This window comes from Odocoileus virginianus, chromosome 3 (genome assembly GCF_023699985.2).
Source record: "Odocoileus virginianus isolate 20LAN1187 ecotype Illinois chromosome 3, Ovbor_1.2, whole genome shotgun sequence".
NCBI classification, from domain to species: Eukaryota; Metazoa; Chordata; class Mammalia; order Artiodactyla; family Cervidae; genus Odocoileus; species Odocoileus virginianus.
The window spans coordinates 48,423,863-48,442,515 of record NC_069676.1 but is presented as its reverse complement, the minus strand read 5'-3'; the positions used below and the strand labels follow the sequence as shown (position 1 = coordinate 48,442,515).

The window sequence follows — 18,653 nt, the reverse complement described above, 5'->3', positions numbered from 1 at the left end:
AATGTTATGCTGGAATTGTGTTTCAGCTCTTGCTTGAGTCTGGAATATAAACAAACTTGAAATTGTGTTTGGAGGGAAAGAAATTCTAATAAGTGTTTATTTTTCAAATATGGATTTTAAAAGGGAATTAAATGTTCTAATTTACAAAAAAAGTAAACACTAGAAATCACCAACACTACAACAGAAATGATGAATGCTCATCAGTAAACTGGGCACAGCTAAGGAGAGAATCACTGAGCTTGAAGATGTTTCAAAACAGAAACTCCCAAACTGAAAAACAAAGAAAAGAAAACAGTTGGGGGGGATGAAAAAAATATCTTAGAATTTGAGGACAATTACAGAGAAATGGAATCAATGGAATAAGTATAAAATAGAAAAGTATTTATTTTAAGAAATTGGTTCATTCTATTACAGAGATTGGCAAGTCCAAAATCTTCAGAGTGAGCTGTCAGGCTGCAGACAACAGAAGAGATGATGCTTCAGTTTGGTTCAGGTCTGGAAACTATCTCCTGGAAGAATTTACTCTTCCTAAGGGAAGATCAGTCTTTTCAAAGGACTGGTGAGGTTCATACACATTGTGGAAAACAATCTGCTTTACTCAAAGTCATTGACTTAAATGTTAATATCATCCAAAATATATCCTCACAGAAATATCCAGAAGAGTATTTGACCACATATATAGAGATTGTTATACAGCCAAGTTGAATTATAAAATTAGCCATCAAATCATGCAAACAAGAATAGAGCAGAATGGAATATTTTAGATGTTGAAAGAAAAAACTCCATCAACCTAGAATTCTGTATCCAGTAAAGTTACTGTTCAAATGTGAAGAAGAAAATAAAGACTTTATCACAAACCAATCACTGAAGAAATTTATCACCTGTAGATCTGCCTTGCAGGAAATATTTAAAAAGTACTTCAGAAAGAAGAAAAATAATATAGATCTATCTAACGAAAGGAACAGCATTTGACAAGGAATAATGTAGCCACACATTGACCAACACCAGTGGCCAGTGAAGTTTAAATGCTCAACAAGGACCAGCAGTGGGACAGTCATGGCACCAGGCATGTCATTCAGCTATGTCGAGTGGCTAAAGGGTATGTCCCTGCTCTTTAGGGCCTGACAAAATGTGGTCCACTGGAGAAGGGAATGGCAAACCACTTCAGTATTCTTGCCTTGAGAACCCCATGAACAGTATGAAAAGGCAAAAAGATATGACACTGAAAGATGAACCCACCAGGCTGGTAGGTGCCCAATATTCTATGGGGCATAGCAAAGAAATAGCTACAGAAAGAATGAAGAGGCTGAGCCAAAGCAGTGAAAGTAAAGTCTAATGCTGTGAAGAACAACATTGCATCGGAACCTGCAATGTTAGGTCCATGAATCAAGGTAAATTTGATGCAGTCAAACAGGAGATGGCAAGAGTGAACATCAATATTTTAGGAATCAGTGAACTAAAATGAACAGGAATGGGAGAATGTAATTCAGATGACCATTATATCTACTACCGTAGGTGAGAATCCCTTTGAAGGAGTGGAATAGCCCTTATAGTCAACAAAAGAATACAAAATGCAGTCCTTGGTTGCAATCTCAAAAATGACAGAATGATCTCAGTTCATTTCCAAGGCAAACCATTCAACATCACAGTAATCCAAGTCAACGCCCCAACCTCTAATGCTGAGGAAGCTGAAGTTGAATGATTCTATAAATATCTACAAGACCTCCTAGAACTAACACCAAAAAAGATGTCCTTTTCATCATAGGGGACTGGAATGCAAAAGTAGGAAATCAAGAGATACCTGGAGTAACAGGCAAGTTTAGCCTTGGAGTACAAAATGAAGCAGGGCAAAGGCTAATGGAGTTTTGCCAATGCACTGGTCACAGCAAACACTCTCTTCCAACAACACAAAAGATGACTCTACACATGGACATCACCAGATAGTCAGTACCAAAATCAGATTGATTATATTCTTTGCAGCTGAGATAGAGAAGCTCTATACAGTTAGCAAAAACAAGACCTGGAGCTGGCTGTGGCTCAGTTCTTCAGATCCTTATTGAAAAATTCAGGCTCAAGTAGAAGAAAGTAGGGAAAACCACTAGGCCATTCAGGTATAACCTAAATCAAATCCCTTATGATTATACAGTGGAAGTGATGAATAGATACAAGGGACTAGATCTGGTAGACAGAGTGCCTGCAGAACTATGGATGGAGGTATGTAACATTGTACAGGAGGTGGTGACAAAAACCATCCCCAAGAAAAAGAAATGCAAGAAGGCAAAGTGGTTGTCTGATGAGGCCTTACAAATAGCTGAGAAAGGAAGAGAAGCAAAAGGCAAAAGAGATAGGGAAAGGTATTCCCAACTGAATGCAGAGTTCCAGAGAATAGCAAAGAGAGATAAGAAAGCCTTAAGTGACCAATGCAAAGAAATAGAGGAAAACAATAGAATGGGAAAGACTATCGATCTCTTTAATACAACTGGAGATACCAAGGGAAATTTTCATACAAATATAGGCACAATAAAGGATAGGAATGGCAAGGACCTCACAGAAGCAGAAGAGATTAAGAAGAGGTGGCAAGAATAGAGAAAACAACTGTACAAAAAAGCTCTTAATGACCCAGTTACCACGATGATGTGGTTGCTCATCTAGAGCCAGACATCCTGGAGTGTGAAGTCAAGTGGGCCTTAGGAAGCATCACTATGAACAAAGCTAGTGGAGGTGATGGAATTCCAGCTGAGTTATTTCAAATCATAAAAGATGTTGCTGTTAAAGTGCTCCACTCATTATGCCTGCAAATTTGGAAAACTCAGAACTGGCCACGGGACTGGAAAAGGTCAGTTTTCATTTCAATCCCCCAAAAAGGCAAAGCCAAAGAATGTTCAAATTACTGTACAACTGCACTCATTTCACATGCCAGCAAGATTATGTTCAAAATCCTTCAAGCTAGGCTTCAGCAGTATGTGAACTAAAAACTTCCAGATGTACAAGCTGGATTTAGAAAAAACAGAGGAACCAGAGATCAAATTTCCAACATATGCTGGATCATAGCAAAAGCAAGGAAATTCCAGAAAAACATCTACTTCTGCTTCTTTGACTATGCTAAAGCCTTTGACTATGTGGATCACAACAAACTGTGGAGTATTCTTAAAGAGATGGGAGTACTAGACCACCTTATCTGCCTCCTGAGAAACCTGTATACAGGACAAGAAGCAACAGTGAGAACCGGACATGGAACAATGAACTAGTTCAAAACTGGGAAAGGAGTATATCAAGGCTGTATATTGTCACCCTGCTTATTTAACTTATGTGCAGAGTACATCATGTGAAATGCTGAGCTGGATGAATCACAAGCTAGAATCTAGATTGCCAGGAGAAATATCAACAACCTCAGACATGCAGATGATACCACTTTAACAGCAGAAAGTGAAGAGGAATAAAGAGTCTCTTGATGAATGTGAAAGAAGAGAGTGAAAAAGCTGGATTAAAACTCAACATTCAAAAAACTAAGATCATGGCATCTGGTCCCATCACTTCAAGGCAAACAGATGGGAAAATGTGGAAAGTGTCAGATTCCTTCTTCTTGGGCTCCAAAAATCACTTTGGATGGTGACTGCAGCCATGAAATTAAAAGATTCTTGCTCCTTGGAAGAAAAACTATGACAGACCTAGATGGGTATTAAAAAGCAGAGCCATCACTTTGCTGACAAAGGTCCATATAGTCAAAGCTATGTTTTTTTCCAGTAGTCATGTGTGGATGTGAGAGTTGGACCATAAAGAAGGTTGAAAGCCAAGAATTGATGCTTTCAAACTGTGGTGCTGGAGAAGACTCTTAAGAGTTCCTTGGACAGTGAGGAGATCAAACCAATCTATCCTAAAGGAAATCAACCCTGAATGTTCATTGGAAGGACTGATGCTGAAGCCAAAGCTCCAATGCTTTGGCCATCTGATGCAAAGAGCTGACTCGCTGGAAAAGAACCTGATGCTGGGAAAAATTGAAGGCAAGAGGAGAAGGGGGCGACAGAGAATCAGATGGTTGGATGGCATCACTGACTCAGTGGAAATGAGCTTGAGCAAACTCAGGGAGATAGTGATGGACAGAGAAGCCTGAAGTGCTAGAGTTCATGGGGTTGCAAAGAGTAGGACATGACTTAGCAACTGAGCAATAACAATATAAAATATTTTTTTTCTTATTCTTAATTGATTGCAGGTCGCAATTTGTTCAAAATAAAACAGAAACAATATACCAGATGGTTATAGCTGATGGATAAGTGATGATAGCAATGTTGGAAAGGGACAAGAAGAAATGGGGAAGACTTTGATATAAGGTATGTAATTACCCATAAAGTGATATAGTGTTATTTGAAAATGAATGTAAGACTAGTTTTAAATGTAACAACTAATAAATTTTAGAAGAAGAATAATCAATATACTAAGAGAGGTCAGGAACTGAAATTACATAAAATGCTCAATTAAAACCAAAATAGGAAGAAAAAGAATGAAAGACAAAAAGGTGAACAAAAAACAAGGGCAACAAATACAGATACAAATAAGGTAAATATTAATCCAGCTATATCAATCATCCCTTTAATGTGAATGATCTAAATATATCAATTAAAAGATGACATAGAGTAGATAAAAAAAAGACCAAACTATATCTCGTCTACAAGAAACCCACTTTAGATATAAAGACATATATAGGTTAAAATAAACAGATGGAGAAAGATATGCCATACTAACACTAATCAGAAGAAAGCCAGAAGGGCAGGGAACCCAGAGCTGTGCTCTGGGACAACCTAGAAGGGTAGGATGGGGAGGGAGTGAGAGGGAGGTTAAGAGGGAGAGGACATATGTATATCTATGGCTGATCATATTCATGTATGGCAGAAACCATCACAATATTGTAAAGTAATTATCCTCCAATTAAAATAAAATAAAAACATTTAAAAAGAAAGCTGTAAAGTCATTTTAATTTCAGATAAAGAATATTTCAGAGCAAAGAAAATGATCAGTGATAAATGTGGACATTAAGGTGGGGGGGTTCAGGATGGGAGACACATGTACACTCATGGGTGATTCATGTCAATGTATGGCAAAAACCACTAAAATATTGTAAAGTAATTAGCCTCCAATTAAAATTAATTAATTAATTTTTTTTAAAAGGTGAACATTACATAATTTTAAAAGGGACCAATTCTCTAGGAAGACATAACAATTCTGAATGCACATGTCCTAACCACAAGCATTAAAATACATGAAGCAGGGGCTTACCTGATAGCTCAATGGTAAAGAATCCTCCTGCCAATGCAGGAGATACAGGTTCAATCCCTTGTCCGGGAGGATACCACATGCTATGGAGCAACCAAGCCCGTTTGCCACAACTATGGAGCATGTGCTCTAGGGCCCAGGAGCCACAACTACTGAGCCCACATGCTGCAGTAACTACTGAAACCCCTGCACCCTAGAGCCCATGCTCTGAAAAAAGAGAAACCACTACAATGAGAAGCCTGTGCAATGCAATTAGAGAGTAGCCCCCACTCGCCACAACTAGAGAAAAGCTCATACAGCAACAAAGACCCAGCATAGCAAAAAACAAAACAAAAAACAGACCTCTCACTAACACATGGGTGAAAGAAGGAGTCACCAAAGATATTTTAAAATAACTTGAACTAAATGAAAATTTAAGTATCATATATCAAAATTTGTGGGATACAGGGAATTCCATGGCAATCCAGTAGTTAGGACTCCATGCTTTCACTGCTAGGGGCCCAGGTTCAATCCCTGGTCAGGGAATTAAAATTCCACACTTGTGGCATAGCCAAAAAAAAAAAAAAGTTATGGGATACAGCAAAAGCAGTACATAGAGGGAAATTCATAGCAATGAAACATATACTATTAAAGAAAGATCTAGAATCAATAATCTAAGCTTCCATCCTATGAAATAGAAAAAGAGCAAGTTAAACCCAAAGTAAGCAGAAGAAATCTTTAAATATAATTAGAGGAGATATACTTAAAATTTGAGTAGAAGTCAATGAAATTGGAAACAGGAAAACAATAGGCAAATTCAATGAAACTAAAATTTGGTTGTTTGAAAATATAAACTGATAAACCTCTTGCCAAGCTAACCAAGAAAAAAAAGACAGAAGATACAAATCACAAATTCCACTGGAAATGAAAGAAGCATTATAATTATTGACCCCTCGGACATTAAAAGAATAATAAAAGAATGGTAAGAACAATGCTGTCAAGGCTGTATATTGTCAACCTGCTTATTTAACTTATATGCAGACTACATCATGTGAAATGCTGGGCTGGATGAAGCTCAAGCTGGAATCAAGATTGCCAGGAGAAATATCAATAACCTCAGATATGCAGATGACACCACCCTTATGGCAAAAAACAAAGAGGAACTAAAGAGCCTCTTGATGAAGGTGAAAGAGGAGAGTGAAAAAGCTGGCTTAAAACTCAACATTCAGAAAAGGAAGATCATGGCATCCGGTCCCATCACTTCATGGCAAATAGATAGGGCAACAATGGTAACAGTCAGAGACCTTATTTTCTTGAGCTCCAAAATCACTGTGGATGGTGACTGCAGCCATGAAATTAAAAGACGCTTGCTCCTTGGAAGAAAAGCTATGACAAACTTAGATAGCATAACAAAAAGCAGAGGCATTACTTTGCTGACAAAGGTCCATGTAGTCAAAGCTGTTTTTTCCAGTAGTCATGTATAGACGTGAGAGTAGGACCATAAAGGCGGGAGGAGAAGGGGATGACAGAGATGAGATGGTTGGATGGCATCGCTGACTCAATGGACGTGAGTTTGAGTAAACTCCAGGAGTTGGTGATGGACAGGGAGACCTGGCGTGCTGCAGTCCATGGAGTCACAAAGATTCAGACATGACTGAGTGACTGAACTGAGCTGAATAAAAATACTAACACTATATGGATGCAGACCTACTGGAAAAATAACATAGGAGAATAGAGAGGCATTATCTCACACTCATTAAGATGACTACTATAAAAAAAACAAAAACAAAATAACAAATGTCAATGATATGGAGAGATTGAAATCCTTGTGCACTGTTGATAGGAATGTAAAATTGTGCAGCTGCCATGGAAAACAGTATGGAGACTCCTCAGAAACTAAAAATAAAATTACCATGAAAGTGAAGTCGTTCAGTCGTGTCCAACTCTTTGTTACCCCATGGACTATATATAGCCTACCAGGCTCCTCCATCCATGGGATTTTCCAGGCAAGAATACTGGAGTGGGTTGCCATTTTCTTCTCCAGGGGATCTTCCTGACCCAGAGATCAAACCCTGGTCTCCCGCATTGTAGGCAGATGCTTTACCGTCTGAGCCACCAGGGAAGTCCAAAATTACCATATGATCCAACAATTCCACTTCTGGGTATATATCCAGGAAATCCTATCACATGCCACAACACATTATACTAAATGAAATAAGCTGGTCACAGAAAGACAAATACTGACAATTTCATTTATATGAGTTTCCTAAAGTAGTCAAATTCATAGTGACAGGAAGTAGAATGGTGGTTGCCAGAAGCTAGGGGCAAGGTGGGGGTGGAGAGTTAATAGATATGGTTTCAGTTTTGCAAGATGAAAAAAGTTCTGGAGATGGGTAGTGGTGATGGTTGCATAAGAATATGAACATAGCCTTCCGGGCGGGTGACATTCAGCCAGCCAGTCGGGGCGACGGGCTCTACGTCCTAGTACCATGGCCCAGTTTGTCCGTAACCTCGCGGAGAAGGCCCCGGCGCTGGTCAACGCTGCTGTGACTTACTCGAAGCCTCGATTGGCCACGTTTTGGTACTATGCCAAGGTTGAGCTGGTTCCTCCAACCCCTGCTGAGATCCCTACAGCAATTCAGAGCTTGAAAAAAATTATCAACAGTGCTAATACCGGTAGCTTCAAACAGCTCACTGTTAAGGAAGCTCTACTGAATGGTTTGGTGGCCACTGAGGTGTGGATGTGGTTTTATGTTGGCGAGATCATAGGCAAGCGTGGCATCATTGGCTATGATGTTTGAAGACCAATTTTTAACATGTGATTATATTTGCTTTATTATTCAAGTGTTCTTGGACCATGTGTGAACAGACTGCTATTTGAATAAAATAAGACAATGTGTCAGAATCAGTGTTTTCTCTATCAAACACTACATGGAAGGTCACAATTTCTCTTGATATTAAGTTGGATTGTCTTTTGCTTCAGTATATTAATACAGCTCTAAATGCATGCCTTTGCTTAGCCTGCAATTTGGAAAATGTATATGTGAGTATACCAACCTGGTACCTGTATAAATGAGGTTAACTTTATTTTGAAGGCTTGAAACAAGATGTTTAAGCTTTATTTCTAGAAGAGCTGGGGGAAAGGCTTTGAGAAAATGAGAACTTGCTCCAGTAGGATAAATAATAATACCATGTGCTAAGTATGATACAGTTAAATCACGTAGCATTAAGAATACAATTTGGACTGTTTTTCTTCGCAAAAATCAGAGAAAGATCCCTTTGACAACACCTTTTTGTCAGTTTGAATATAGCCTTCCAAAAGAACAGCATGATGATAATCTGTGTATCTCTGTAATATCTTTAACATTAGGACAGAGTGAATGAGAGCGATAACGTATTTTTCATCTGATTTTGATATCTGTTATATTATTAATCTGTCCAGTTTTTAAGGACCTATCTTCGCAAAAATAAAGTATCATTTAATAGGGTTATGATTTAGTATTGTCCTTGGGTCTAAATAGTATATTATGTCCTGAAATAAATACAAGTGATTAGTATAAAAAAAAAAGAATATGAACATAGTTAATTCCATTGAGTTAAATCCATTGTACTCTTAAAAATGGTTAAGATGGTAATTTTTTTCTGTGTATTTTACCACAATATTAAAAAACAAAGAAAACTGACCTGGCTTCCAGGTTGCATAGAATAATGCTCAATATCACTAATCATCAGGGAAATGTAAAACAAAATCACAAAGAAATACCACCTCACACCTGTCAGAATGGCCATCATCAAAAAGACAATAAACAAAAACTGTTGGCAAGAATGTGGAAAAAAGAGAATCCTCATACACTGTTGGTGGGAATATAAGTTGGTGCAGCCACTATAGAAACAGTATGGAATTTTATCAAATAAATTAAAAATAGAACTGAGGTATCTTAGAAAAATCAATTAGATTTGAAAGGAAAAAAAATCCTCTGGGCTTCAAGCAAAATGACCAAATTATTTAGGAAGGAAAAAAAATCAGGTTGGTAAAAGGTTTCACAACAGCACACAAGAAAGGCAGCAAACAAGTTTTTAAACACCCTTCAGAAAAGAAGTGAGACCCAAGATTTTATAACCAGCCAATATGTCCTTTACATACTAAGGCTATAGAAAATCAGCATTAAATATGCAAGAGCTCAGAATACTGTACTCAGGAGCCTCTTTTGAGGAATTTACTAGAAAATTAATTTCATCCAACCAAGAACTAACAGGAAAATTCAGAAAGCATCAGGATGGTTAGTGTTAAATATACTAATAAGTTGTAGATCTGCAAGTAAAATAAAGGGGGTAACAAGGATGGGGAAAGAGTATGCAAATTGTTTTCTGAAAACAGTATGTCTCAATTTGGGAGGAAAGAAAGGGAAAAAAAGAATAAAAGAATTGATCTTTATGTAAGTAATGGGTTGGCTCAGCGGTAAAGAATTCGCCTGCAATGCAGGAGCCACAGGAGAGGAAGGTTCCATTCCTTGGTCGGGCAGATCCCCTGCAGGAGGAAGCGGCAATCCACTCCAGTATTATTGCCTGGAGAATTACAAGTTCAGAGGAGCCTGACGGGCTATAGTCCATGGGGTCGCAGTGTCAAACGCAACTAAAGCGACTTAGCACAGCACATGTAAGTAATAAGAGGGAGTCAAGATATAGCTGACAAAATAAACAATACAGCCACCTATGGAAAAGTTATTTGAGGACTTAGAAAAGACAGAAGTATAATGGATAACTACTGGAACAAAAACGCAAACATTACTTAACATCAAAAGTAATTTTCAAAGGTTTTTTTTTTTGGGGGGGGGGGGGGCGTGGGGGGAGGTTAGCACTTCGTTACTTCCGGGAACTACTAGGTGAATCCAAGATGCGCTGGGTTCACCTCTGTTATTTTCTGCCCCAGTTGTAGAACCAGGCATTTCTCCAAGGATCCCCGATTCCTAGTCGAATGGGAGCTAAACAACCACTGGGAAAGGTGGTTACTTTCGCGCTTCCGGCGGGGTAGGAATCTCAAAACGCTCTCTCCGAGCGGGATCACTGGGAAAATGAAGGTGGGACAGCGGCAAAAGGACTGGAGAGCGCCCGCGGGTCTCGAACCACCCTCGAGAGAGAGTAATTTGACATGATGAAGTCGAAGGAACCGCTGAGCTACGGCCAGCCCAGGAAGGCTGACTGTATTTTGTCCTTTTGACTGCCGAGAAACAGTTGCGTCACAATAAACCAATCAGAATATATGTGATCCGGGCTAATTTGGCGACCTTAGAAAATCCATCTGCTCCCCCGTCCCCAGTCCAGATACTTGGAGAGTGCGCACCTGTGGACACATAGCAGTGAGAAGGGCCAAGTCTCCCCTCTCCTATCTCCTAGTGAGCTCTTCCGCAGTTGTTTCCGAGCCCTTTCACATCTATTACTCGGCAGTCACCTAGTCTCTGGACGTCTCCTCCAGCCTCTTGCTCCCCCGACAACAACCCCCCCCCCCGCCCCCTCCCCCACACAGGGCCGATAAATGAATTTAACAATTTTCAGAGTGCCCCGAGTCAGGAGATGTGAATCTTTACAAGCTGCAAATCGTTATTCGGGCCTTATCTTGGAAATTTGCAGCTAACCAGGTAAACCCTAGGGTGCCTATCCCAGGTGTTATGTAGTATTACTTGTTACTATTTCAGAAAATTATTAGAAACTGCATATGAATACCCTATTCCTTTTGTGTACACTGTAAACTGCCACAATTCCTACTTTTCTTCAGTTAACCATGTTTACGATTTCAGTGTGCATCCCTCCAGTTCTATACACACTATAAATATACACACACTAGTCTTGACTGGTGGGAGTGAGGGGTGCAGGTAGGCTTATTGGGGATTAGTTTGTTGGGTATTGTTTTGTGTTTGTTAGCAAGTCTTGGAGAGCTTTTAGTACGTATATAGATCTAATTCATACATACTGTAATGGCTGAATTTTGCTTGAGTATAAATGTACTAGTTTTACTTTAAATGTTTCACAGTTATAAACATAGCTGCACTAAATATCCTTGTTTGTGTATGTATACATAAGCAAGTCTGTTTTTAGGGCATATTTATACAAGTATAATTGCTGGACTAAAGACTCTTTGTATTTAAATTTTTGGAGGTTATGGGAGAGATTTGAGAGGCCCTGGGGGTGCCTGAAGCCAAAGAATCAGCAGAAGCCATACAGATCTTTTGTTCCCTAAATACTTTAATTGGCAATTCCACCAGAATGTACATTCCATGATAGTTGGGGCCTTGATAACTTGTCCCAGAAGATACTACCAGGACCTAGAACAAGTTCAGCATCTCGGAACTCACTGAATGCATGAACTCACGTAGGCCAGTCACAGGCAAACTCTTCAATCAGAATGCAAAATTTCCTTGGATTTTTAGGAAGACCACAAACATCAAGAAAGTTTCTCTTCCGAGAAATTCTTCTAGAATTGCTCTAGGTTCCTAACTTTTCATCTCACCTCCTTCCTCCACCACTTTTAATTCACCAGCTTGAACCCCTCTAAACACCCATGAGCTAGACAGATCCCTTGGAAACTCAAACCACTTGCCAGTCCCAAGGGAACGTAGAGAAAATGGACTTCAGAATTGCTTTTCAGTAGAGCAAAGTCAGAATCTGAAGTCAGATTCCACCAGTACCAAAACGGGAGGGAAATCACTTGAAGTCAAGCTAAAATAGCTGCCTGAAGAATACTGAAGCACTGAAGGAACTCAGCACATTGACAAATTCTCCAGTCTGTCTTGAAAGGGGGAACAAAAGGACCCAGGGGACAAAGGCAGATTCTTACCAGAGGACTGGTAGAACAGAGAATCCTGCCAAGGAAAGTACCAACAAATATGTCTGCAACCAATACTGTAGGAGAAATTTTGAATGGGTAAAGACACTCAGTGTTTCCAGTGGCAAGATTCAGCATCAGAAATAAAATTAGGTAAAAGATATGACAGTAAGGAAATTCTGCACGAAAGTCCAAAGGGAAGAGTATATAGTACTCTGGGGGGTCCACAAGTGGTTCAGATGCTACATAAAGGTGTCAGAAGAGCTAGTTGAGGCAGAACATGTCAATAATCCATATGGTAGCAGCCTTGTTAACCAAAATAGAGCCCACTTTTCAAGATACAGAACCAACTAACATTGTTATAGAATTCACTTGCTTAAAACTTGTGTGATTACCATTTGTGTTTTTTTACTTTAAGGAACTGACTTCCACCCCCACCCCCCCTACATCCCTGGGACCTGGCATAGTACCTGATCCAGGGAATACCAAAGTTGTTTTTACTTTAGTTAACCAGTCTGTGCCATCTAATGCTCAAGTTAGACCAAACTAGGCAAGGCAGCTTCTCAGTGGTTCTCAGTGGGGCTAAGGGAAGGAATTCTGCCCAGCCATCCCAACCTCCCAGGGACACAGACATCTTTAACTGTCACAACTTGGAGAAGGTGCTATTGGCAACTAGTGAGTAGATGCTAAAGATACTCTAAATATCCTACAATGCACAAGGGTGCCCCCACAACAAAGACTTATCCAGGCCAAAATGTCAACAGTGCAAAACTGGGAACCCTGTGCCTAGCCTAACCGCAGATAGTTAAGAAAACACTAAGTTTTCAACCCTGAGCTCTGCTGTTCCAAAACCAGCAGATCAAAGGAGGCTAAAAAATAGGAGAAGTTTTTTTAGACTCCTCCAGGCACTGATCCCATCAGAGGGAAGTATAACTCACGTCGAAGGACATCTAGAAAAAAAGTGACAGGGCTCAAATACAGGGAGAAGAAAAAGTGTGGGGAAGAAAAAAAACAATACACAGGGAAGAATATGGAATGTTCCCACCAAATGTGAAATAGGCCCAGTCAATGCCATTTATTATACATGTTGAACAGCCTCTGAGACCCAAGGGCTCCCATATGAGGTTTTTTCCTTTTTCTTTTTTGCGTCAAACAGGTTCTTCCAAGAGCCTGCTTACAAGGAAGACAAAAACAGAGTAATCCTCAATAAAATGAAACAAATAGGAAAAGCTTAACAGATTTTACATATGAAGAACAAAAGTTAAAAAACTCACCAGACGAAAACCACACCACTCATCCCATTTAATTTCCTGTTACATGCTCTGAAGAAGCTGAGAACACCAGGCCCCAAAGCAGCAATGCTCTTGAGGCTCTAGCTCAGGCTCCCTCTATGTGACAGATTCATGCACACACACCCGCACATACCACAGATCCAGGCAGAAGTACACATGCATGCACAGGTGGCCAGAGAACCACAAGGGAGATGGAGAGAGGTTGGGGGGGAGAGGGGGCAGTCAAGGATATACTGTCAACTGGAAACTGGGGACCCAGAGAACCCTTCTGCTGTAGGCTGAGTCAAAATTAAAACAAAGGCAGAACACAGGATACATGTAGGATGCTCAGATAAGAGTTGGACAGATGAAGAGGGAAAGATGCAAGGGGAGTTTCGGGAAAGCAGCCTCAGAAGAGGGGTTTTTCTTTATTAGGAAATCAGATGGTCAGAGGTCCTTTGTCTCCAGTGATATACTGAGGCTGAAGGAATATGCCATAGCATGTTCCTTTGCATTCTGTGCTCTCTCCCAAGGCAGAGGAAAACCAGAAATACCCACCCTCTAGCCCTCCCCATTGCCACTCTTACTGACTTTCCCCAGTACCTCCCCCCAAATGACATCCACACACACACAGTTAGGCCCAGCAAAAAGCCAAGCATAGAAAGCCTCAGTAACTCTTCTTGGTGGAACCAAAGCCAGAGAAGCCCATCACAGCTGCCATTTCATCATCCTCCTCAAATGTCAAGTCCTCCTCAGCCCTCCTTTTCTTCTCCTTCTGCTTCTCTTTCTTGTAGGCTTTGGCCTTTTCCTCCTAGAGGGGAAATCACTCAGAATCAGTTCAGACTCCTGAGCAAACCTTGCTGAAAGAGATAGGTGAGTGTCTTTTCCATCTTTAGAAGAAAAACATAGACAAGTAAAATTTCAAGAGCAGAGGAAAAGCCACAGTAAAGATTGTAAGGGACAGGAAAGAGAAGTCTCAGCCTGTGGAAAGCATTTCTCAATCCTACATCCCAGTTCATCTCTAGCTCACAACAAGGTGATGGGATAAAAGCCACAGGGCATACAGTATATGCCAGGAGATGGTCTAAGTGCTTCATGTATATTACATACTAAGATCTCTATGAGGAAACAGAGGCACAGAGAGGTTATATAGCTTGTCCAAGATTCACAGCCAGTAAATGGAGGAAACAGAATTCTGACCCCGTCAGCCTGGTTCCACAGGCCTAATGGGGACTAGGTGCACTTAGTTAATAACTCAGGTAGTAAACAGAAAAAGAAAAGTATGGCCCAAAAAGTTTAGAAAAAAAGGACAGGTTTAGAGCCATTTCCTTCAGATTATGAGAGTTCCAAACAAGGGTAACAAATGTTTCCCTTAATGTACAGGAGTTTAGGAGACAAAATTCTCCTTTGGGAGTGGGAGTGGAATGAGGAAAAGAGCCTCCCCATGATTCATAACATGAAATTTAAAGCTGAAGGAGAAGGGACAGAAGGATAGTAGAGCCCACCTCTTCTCTGAGTTCCTTCATCCTTTCCTCAAAATCATAATCCTTCTGCTTCTCTTCCATCTTCTTCTTGTTGACTTCAAAACGTTTCTTCACTTGATCCAAGGTGGAACGTTCCACACGCATAGACATGCCCAGGTTTCGCTGATCTGAGTAGGGTCAATAGGAAAAAAGGTAAGGTTCTTAAAACTTCCTAAGTCCCTCAAAAAGTCTTTTCCTGACATTAAAAACAAAACCAAAAACTCATAAAACATGCAGTAAAAAATATTAGGACTAAATAAAAAACTTCTTGGCAGCAGCCCCCAATAACAAGATAAAGCAGCTTTCAACTACTCTTACTGAGCAAATGCACACCAATAGGAACAGTTAGGCCCAGGAGAAAACCATGGTTTGGACTTGTTGAGAGCCTAGAACAGATTCTCACCTCATGGACTCCAGGAACACGAAATAATGAAGTAAACAATGGCCTGTGCTGAAGGAACTAGAGAATGCCCCAGACATAAAAAAGAAGCTCAATAGAAACTATCCTCTCCCTTACCCCATCACCAAAATTCAATCTCAGCCTCAATCACAAACTACCTCCAAGCCTTACGTTTCTTTCCATTAATGTGATCCAGGAAGTTAATAGAGTCTTTCACCACACAGTCACAGACATTGCAGTAGTATCTAGAAAACAGAAAGAAACAGCACTAGTTTCAAATCTGGTTATAAAGATTTTATTGTTTTCAGCCAAGAAACTCGTAATGTTTAGGTAAAAATTCTTTTTAGAGGAGATACTTCTCATTTCCACAAAGCCTTTGCTCTTGGAAGAGTGTGGCTTGCAACCTCCAAGATGGCCCCCGCAATGATGCCACCTATATTCCTACCCTATATAGGCCATTCCCAATTTGTACCAGGGTTACTCTGTGTGATCAATAGACTATATCAAAAGTGATGTTATGTCACTTCCAAGATTAGGTTTTCTAAAAAAACATGCATTCTGCTTAGTCTGTTCATGTAGATCACCTGCCCTGGGGAAGCCACTTGCTTTGTTGTGAGTAGCACTATGGAGTGGCCCATAGAGCATAGAACTGAGGCCTCCAAATCACAGTCAAGTGACAGAGTTTGCACAAAGATCCTCCAGCCCTACTTAAACCTCGGATGAATGCAGACCCAGCAGACATCCTGATGGCAGCTTTGTGAGAGACCCTGAGCTAGAACCACCTAGATAAGCCTTTCCCATATTACTTACCCATGTGAGATATTGTGAGCTATTCTTTGTTTTATGCTGCTAAATACTGGGTTAATATATTAACACAAATAGCAATAGATAACTAACACAAAGAGGAAAGGTAACAGTGAGTTTACTCAGAGAAGCAGCTCAGAGAAGTGTCACTTGTTGTTATCTGTGTTATGCTCCTGCTGGAAAACGCACCTAGACAGAGTAGTACTGTTAGGCAAAAAGATGAAGAGTTCTTGTGAGACCTTTCTTCCTAAAGGTAAGGGTCTAGGAGGAAGGTGCACAACCAGGAAAACCATAACAACTACAACTTCTGTAGCCAGTCTTGAGCCTCAACTCCCTTTATTCACCGTCGACAGTCTGGGCTCTATTCTAGCTGCACCTAATTTCTCCCCTAGAAATCTCCTCAGTAGTCCTTTCCTTCATTTCTTCCTTTAGCAGGAGAACAAATAATCCCTTTTAAGATATTAAGAAGTAGTTACAGTGCTAATATGAAGAAGCCTACAGAGTAACCCCCTCTTACACAAATGTTAACTAGAGACCCTGGAGAAAAATGGATGGAATTACAGGAAACAAGGTTGTTATTCTGGGGGCAGGTATCCTGCATAACACTTCCTGGCTGTTTAACACTTCCTGGCTGCAGAGAAAGAAGAAAAGCCACTCACCCTCCCATCTCAGACTGTGGGGTGGTCTTGGTAATGACAATTGTCTTCCCGAGTTTGGATTCCAGGTCCACCTTGTAGTCCCTATGCCGGAGAAGCTCTCGCTTAACTGGCTGCACTGGTTTTCCTGAAATATAATGGGGAAAGAAGTCCCTTCATTATTAGAGTTCCTTAATCAGAAAGGAAAAGAAATGCATAAAGTCCAAATTCAGAGGTCTACTTTCATTTCTTTTTTGAAACATGAAGCAAAAGACACAACAGTCACTTGTAGCAGCAGCCAAGGAGAAGCTCAACACAAAAAAATGACAAGCAATTCTTAACTCTATACATCTTTTCTCCACTTTAAAGCCAACGAATCTAAAAGCAATTTTTTTATTCATTAATTAACTGAACTGAAGGCAAGAGTTCTGAATTTTCCCAAAAAGCAAACTTTTAAAAGAACAGCAAGACCACTCTTAAAAGGGCGACCAATATTTAGGAAATAAGCTGTTGCATGCCAAGTACTACTATACAAGTAACATAAAAACTAAAAGATTTAGAGTATGTAATCTGGTGTGGAAGAAAGCAGAAGAATGTACTGTTTGAAAACAATACGAGAAAATAAGATATTTCTTTCTACAGAGTGGAATCTCTAGAAGAGGAGCACCAAATCCCTGACACTGTCTATCGCACAGAGAACAGTGCTAGACGCTAGGTTAAATACCATGTTTCCTGCTGGGAGAAAAAGAGGCTCTTCAATAGTAGTAACACACAGCAGCGAAATACTCCTCCTCCTGTCACTACTAAGGATTCCACTCTCTTCTCTGTACCTGAGGAAAGTACTAAATGAGCCAAGCAAGGGCAGAGCAAGGAAGCCGAGAATCACAGAGCTGGAAAGCACCTCAAAAGCACTTCAGTCCATCTCCTCGCTTTCACCTTATACCTGAAGAAATCGAGAACCAGGGAGGCAATACTCTGCCAGATATTACAAAAGTATGGAGGACAGCGCATTTCAACTCCCCACCCACTCTACAACCACTGCATCGCCTCTACAATAGTTAGCACTTGATGGAGCAAGTACCCACCATCCTTCTTTTCTCTCTCTTCCGTGAGCCTCTTCTCGGCGAGCTTCTCATATTCATCTTTGTCCCACTTTCGGCGAAAGTCCAAGTTTTTTGTCTGGGGGAAGAAAAATGCGCTTAAGACTCGCCGCTCATCGTGTCCAACTCCTGGAAAAACTGAAGAAACCGCGTCCACGCTGCCAAGGCGGCCCGGGACTTGAAGAGAGCGAAGCCTCTCCGGACACCACTAGGAGGCTAAGGTTACCTCAGGACCCCCAATCCGAGCCCTCCCCGATTCCTCAGACCCTGCACGAAAGCCTCACTGGGGAGCTCTTGAACCGGAGTCATTATGTTGCGAAGAGGTGTCGGAAAGCCAATTGGGTGTGGAATATCCAGCGCCGAGAAACCACCCCCTTCCCCCGACTCCAAGCCTCCTCACACAACACCTACCCCACTACCTGACGCCATCTTCACTGCGAAGTGAATGGGAAGCCGGAAAATGCCGTAAAAAGCGGCCTTGAGCCGTAAAGCAAGCTTGCCTCCAATCAGCTAAAACGCTCGTGTTCCAAACGAGCTAAGAACTGGAGAGCTTCGAAAATAGGCTTGTCAGCCCCGCCTCCGCGCCGAGGAAGTAGCGCATGCGCAAGGAAAGTATGAAGCAACACGGAAGTAAGGGTGCCTGGAAACGTTTTTGCCCTGGCTTTCAAAACAGGCAGATTCAACTCGTATTAACAAGAGGAAAATAAGATTCAGATCAGTGCTCTCTCATCTAGTCTAATAAACTTGCGTGTATTCCAGGAGTTTCCAAACCTTTAAGGCTGAAGCGCTGTTATAGGGTCTCAAATGCTTCACGTTAGTGCTTCACCGCAAGCACTAAAGATACAGCCTCAGA

General features: G+C 40.8%; 1 protein-coding gene and 1 pseudogene across 1 annotated transcript; one reads left to right on the top strand and one right to left on the bottom strand.

Annotated features, from left to right (window-relative positions):
* Positions 1-7,704: 7,704 nt before the first annotated feature.
* On the top strand, positions 7,705-8,175 carry LOC139034402 (ATP synthase subunit g, mitochondrial pseudogene; annotated as a pseudogene).
* A 4,923-nt stretch (positions 8,176-13,098) lies between these two features.
* ZMAT2 (zinc finger matrin-type 2) lies at positions 13,099-18,318 on the bottom strand. The gene is made up of 6 exons (XM_020880661.2): positions 18,212-18,318; positions 17,786-17,879; positions 16,725-16,848; positions 15,433-15,506; positions 14,844-14,989; positions 13,099-14,149 (listed from the first exon to the last, which is right to left on the bottom strand). The coding sequence occupies exons 1-6, from the start codon at positions 18,227-18,229 to the stop codon at positions 14,006-14,008; spliced, it is 600 nt and encodes a 199-aa protein (XP_020736320.1). The 5' UTR covers positions 18,230-18,318; the 3' UTR covers positions 13,099-14,005.
* Positions 18,319-18,653: the final 335 nt, after the last annotated feature.

Bases quoted from the DNA above. Each gene is read 5' to 3' on its own strand.
- ZMAT2 (XM_020880661.2), bottom strand. The intron at 14,990-15,432 runs GTAAGGCTTGGA...GACCCTACTCAG, and splicing joins TCACATTAATGGAAAGAAAC to ATCAGCGAAACCTGGGCATG. The intron at 14,150-14,843 runs GTGGGCTCTACT...TTTCCCCTCTAG, and splicing joins TGAAGGAACTCAGAGAAGAG to GAGGAAAAGGCCAAAGCCTA.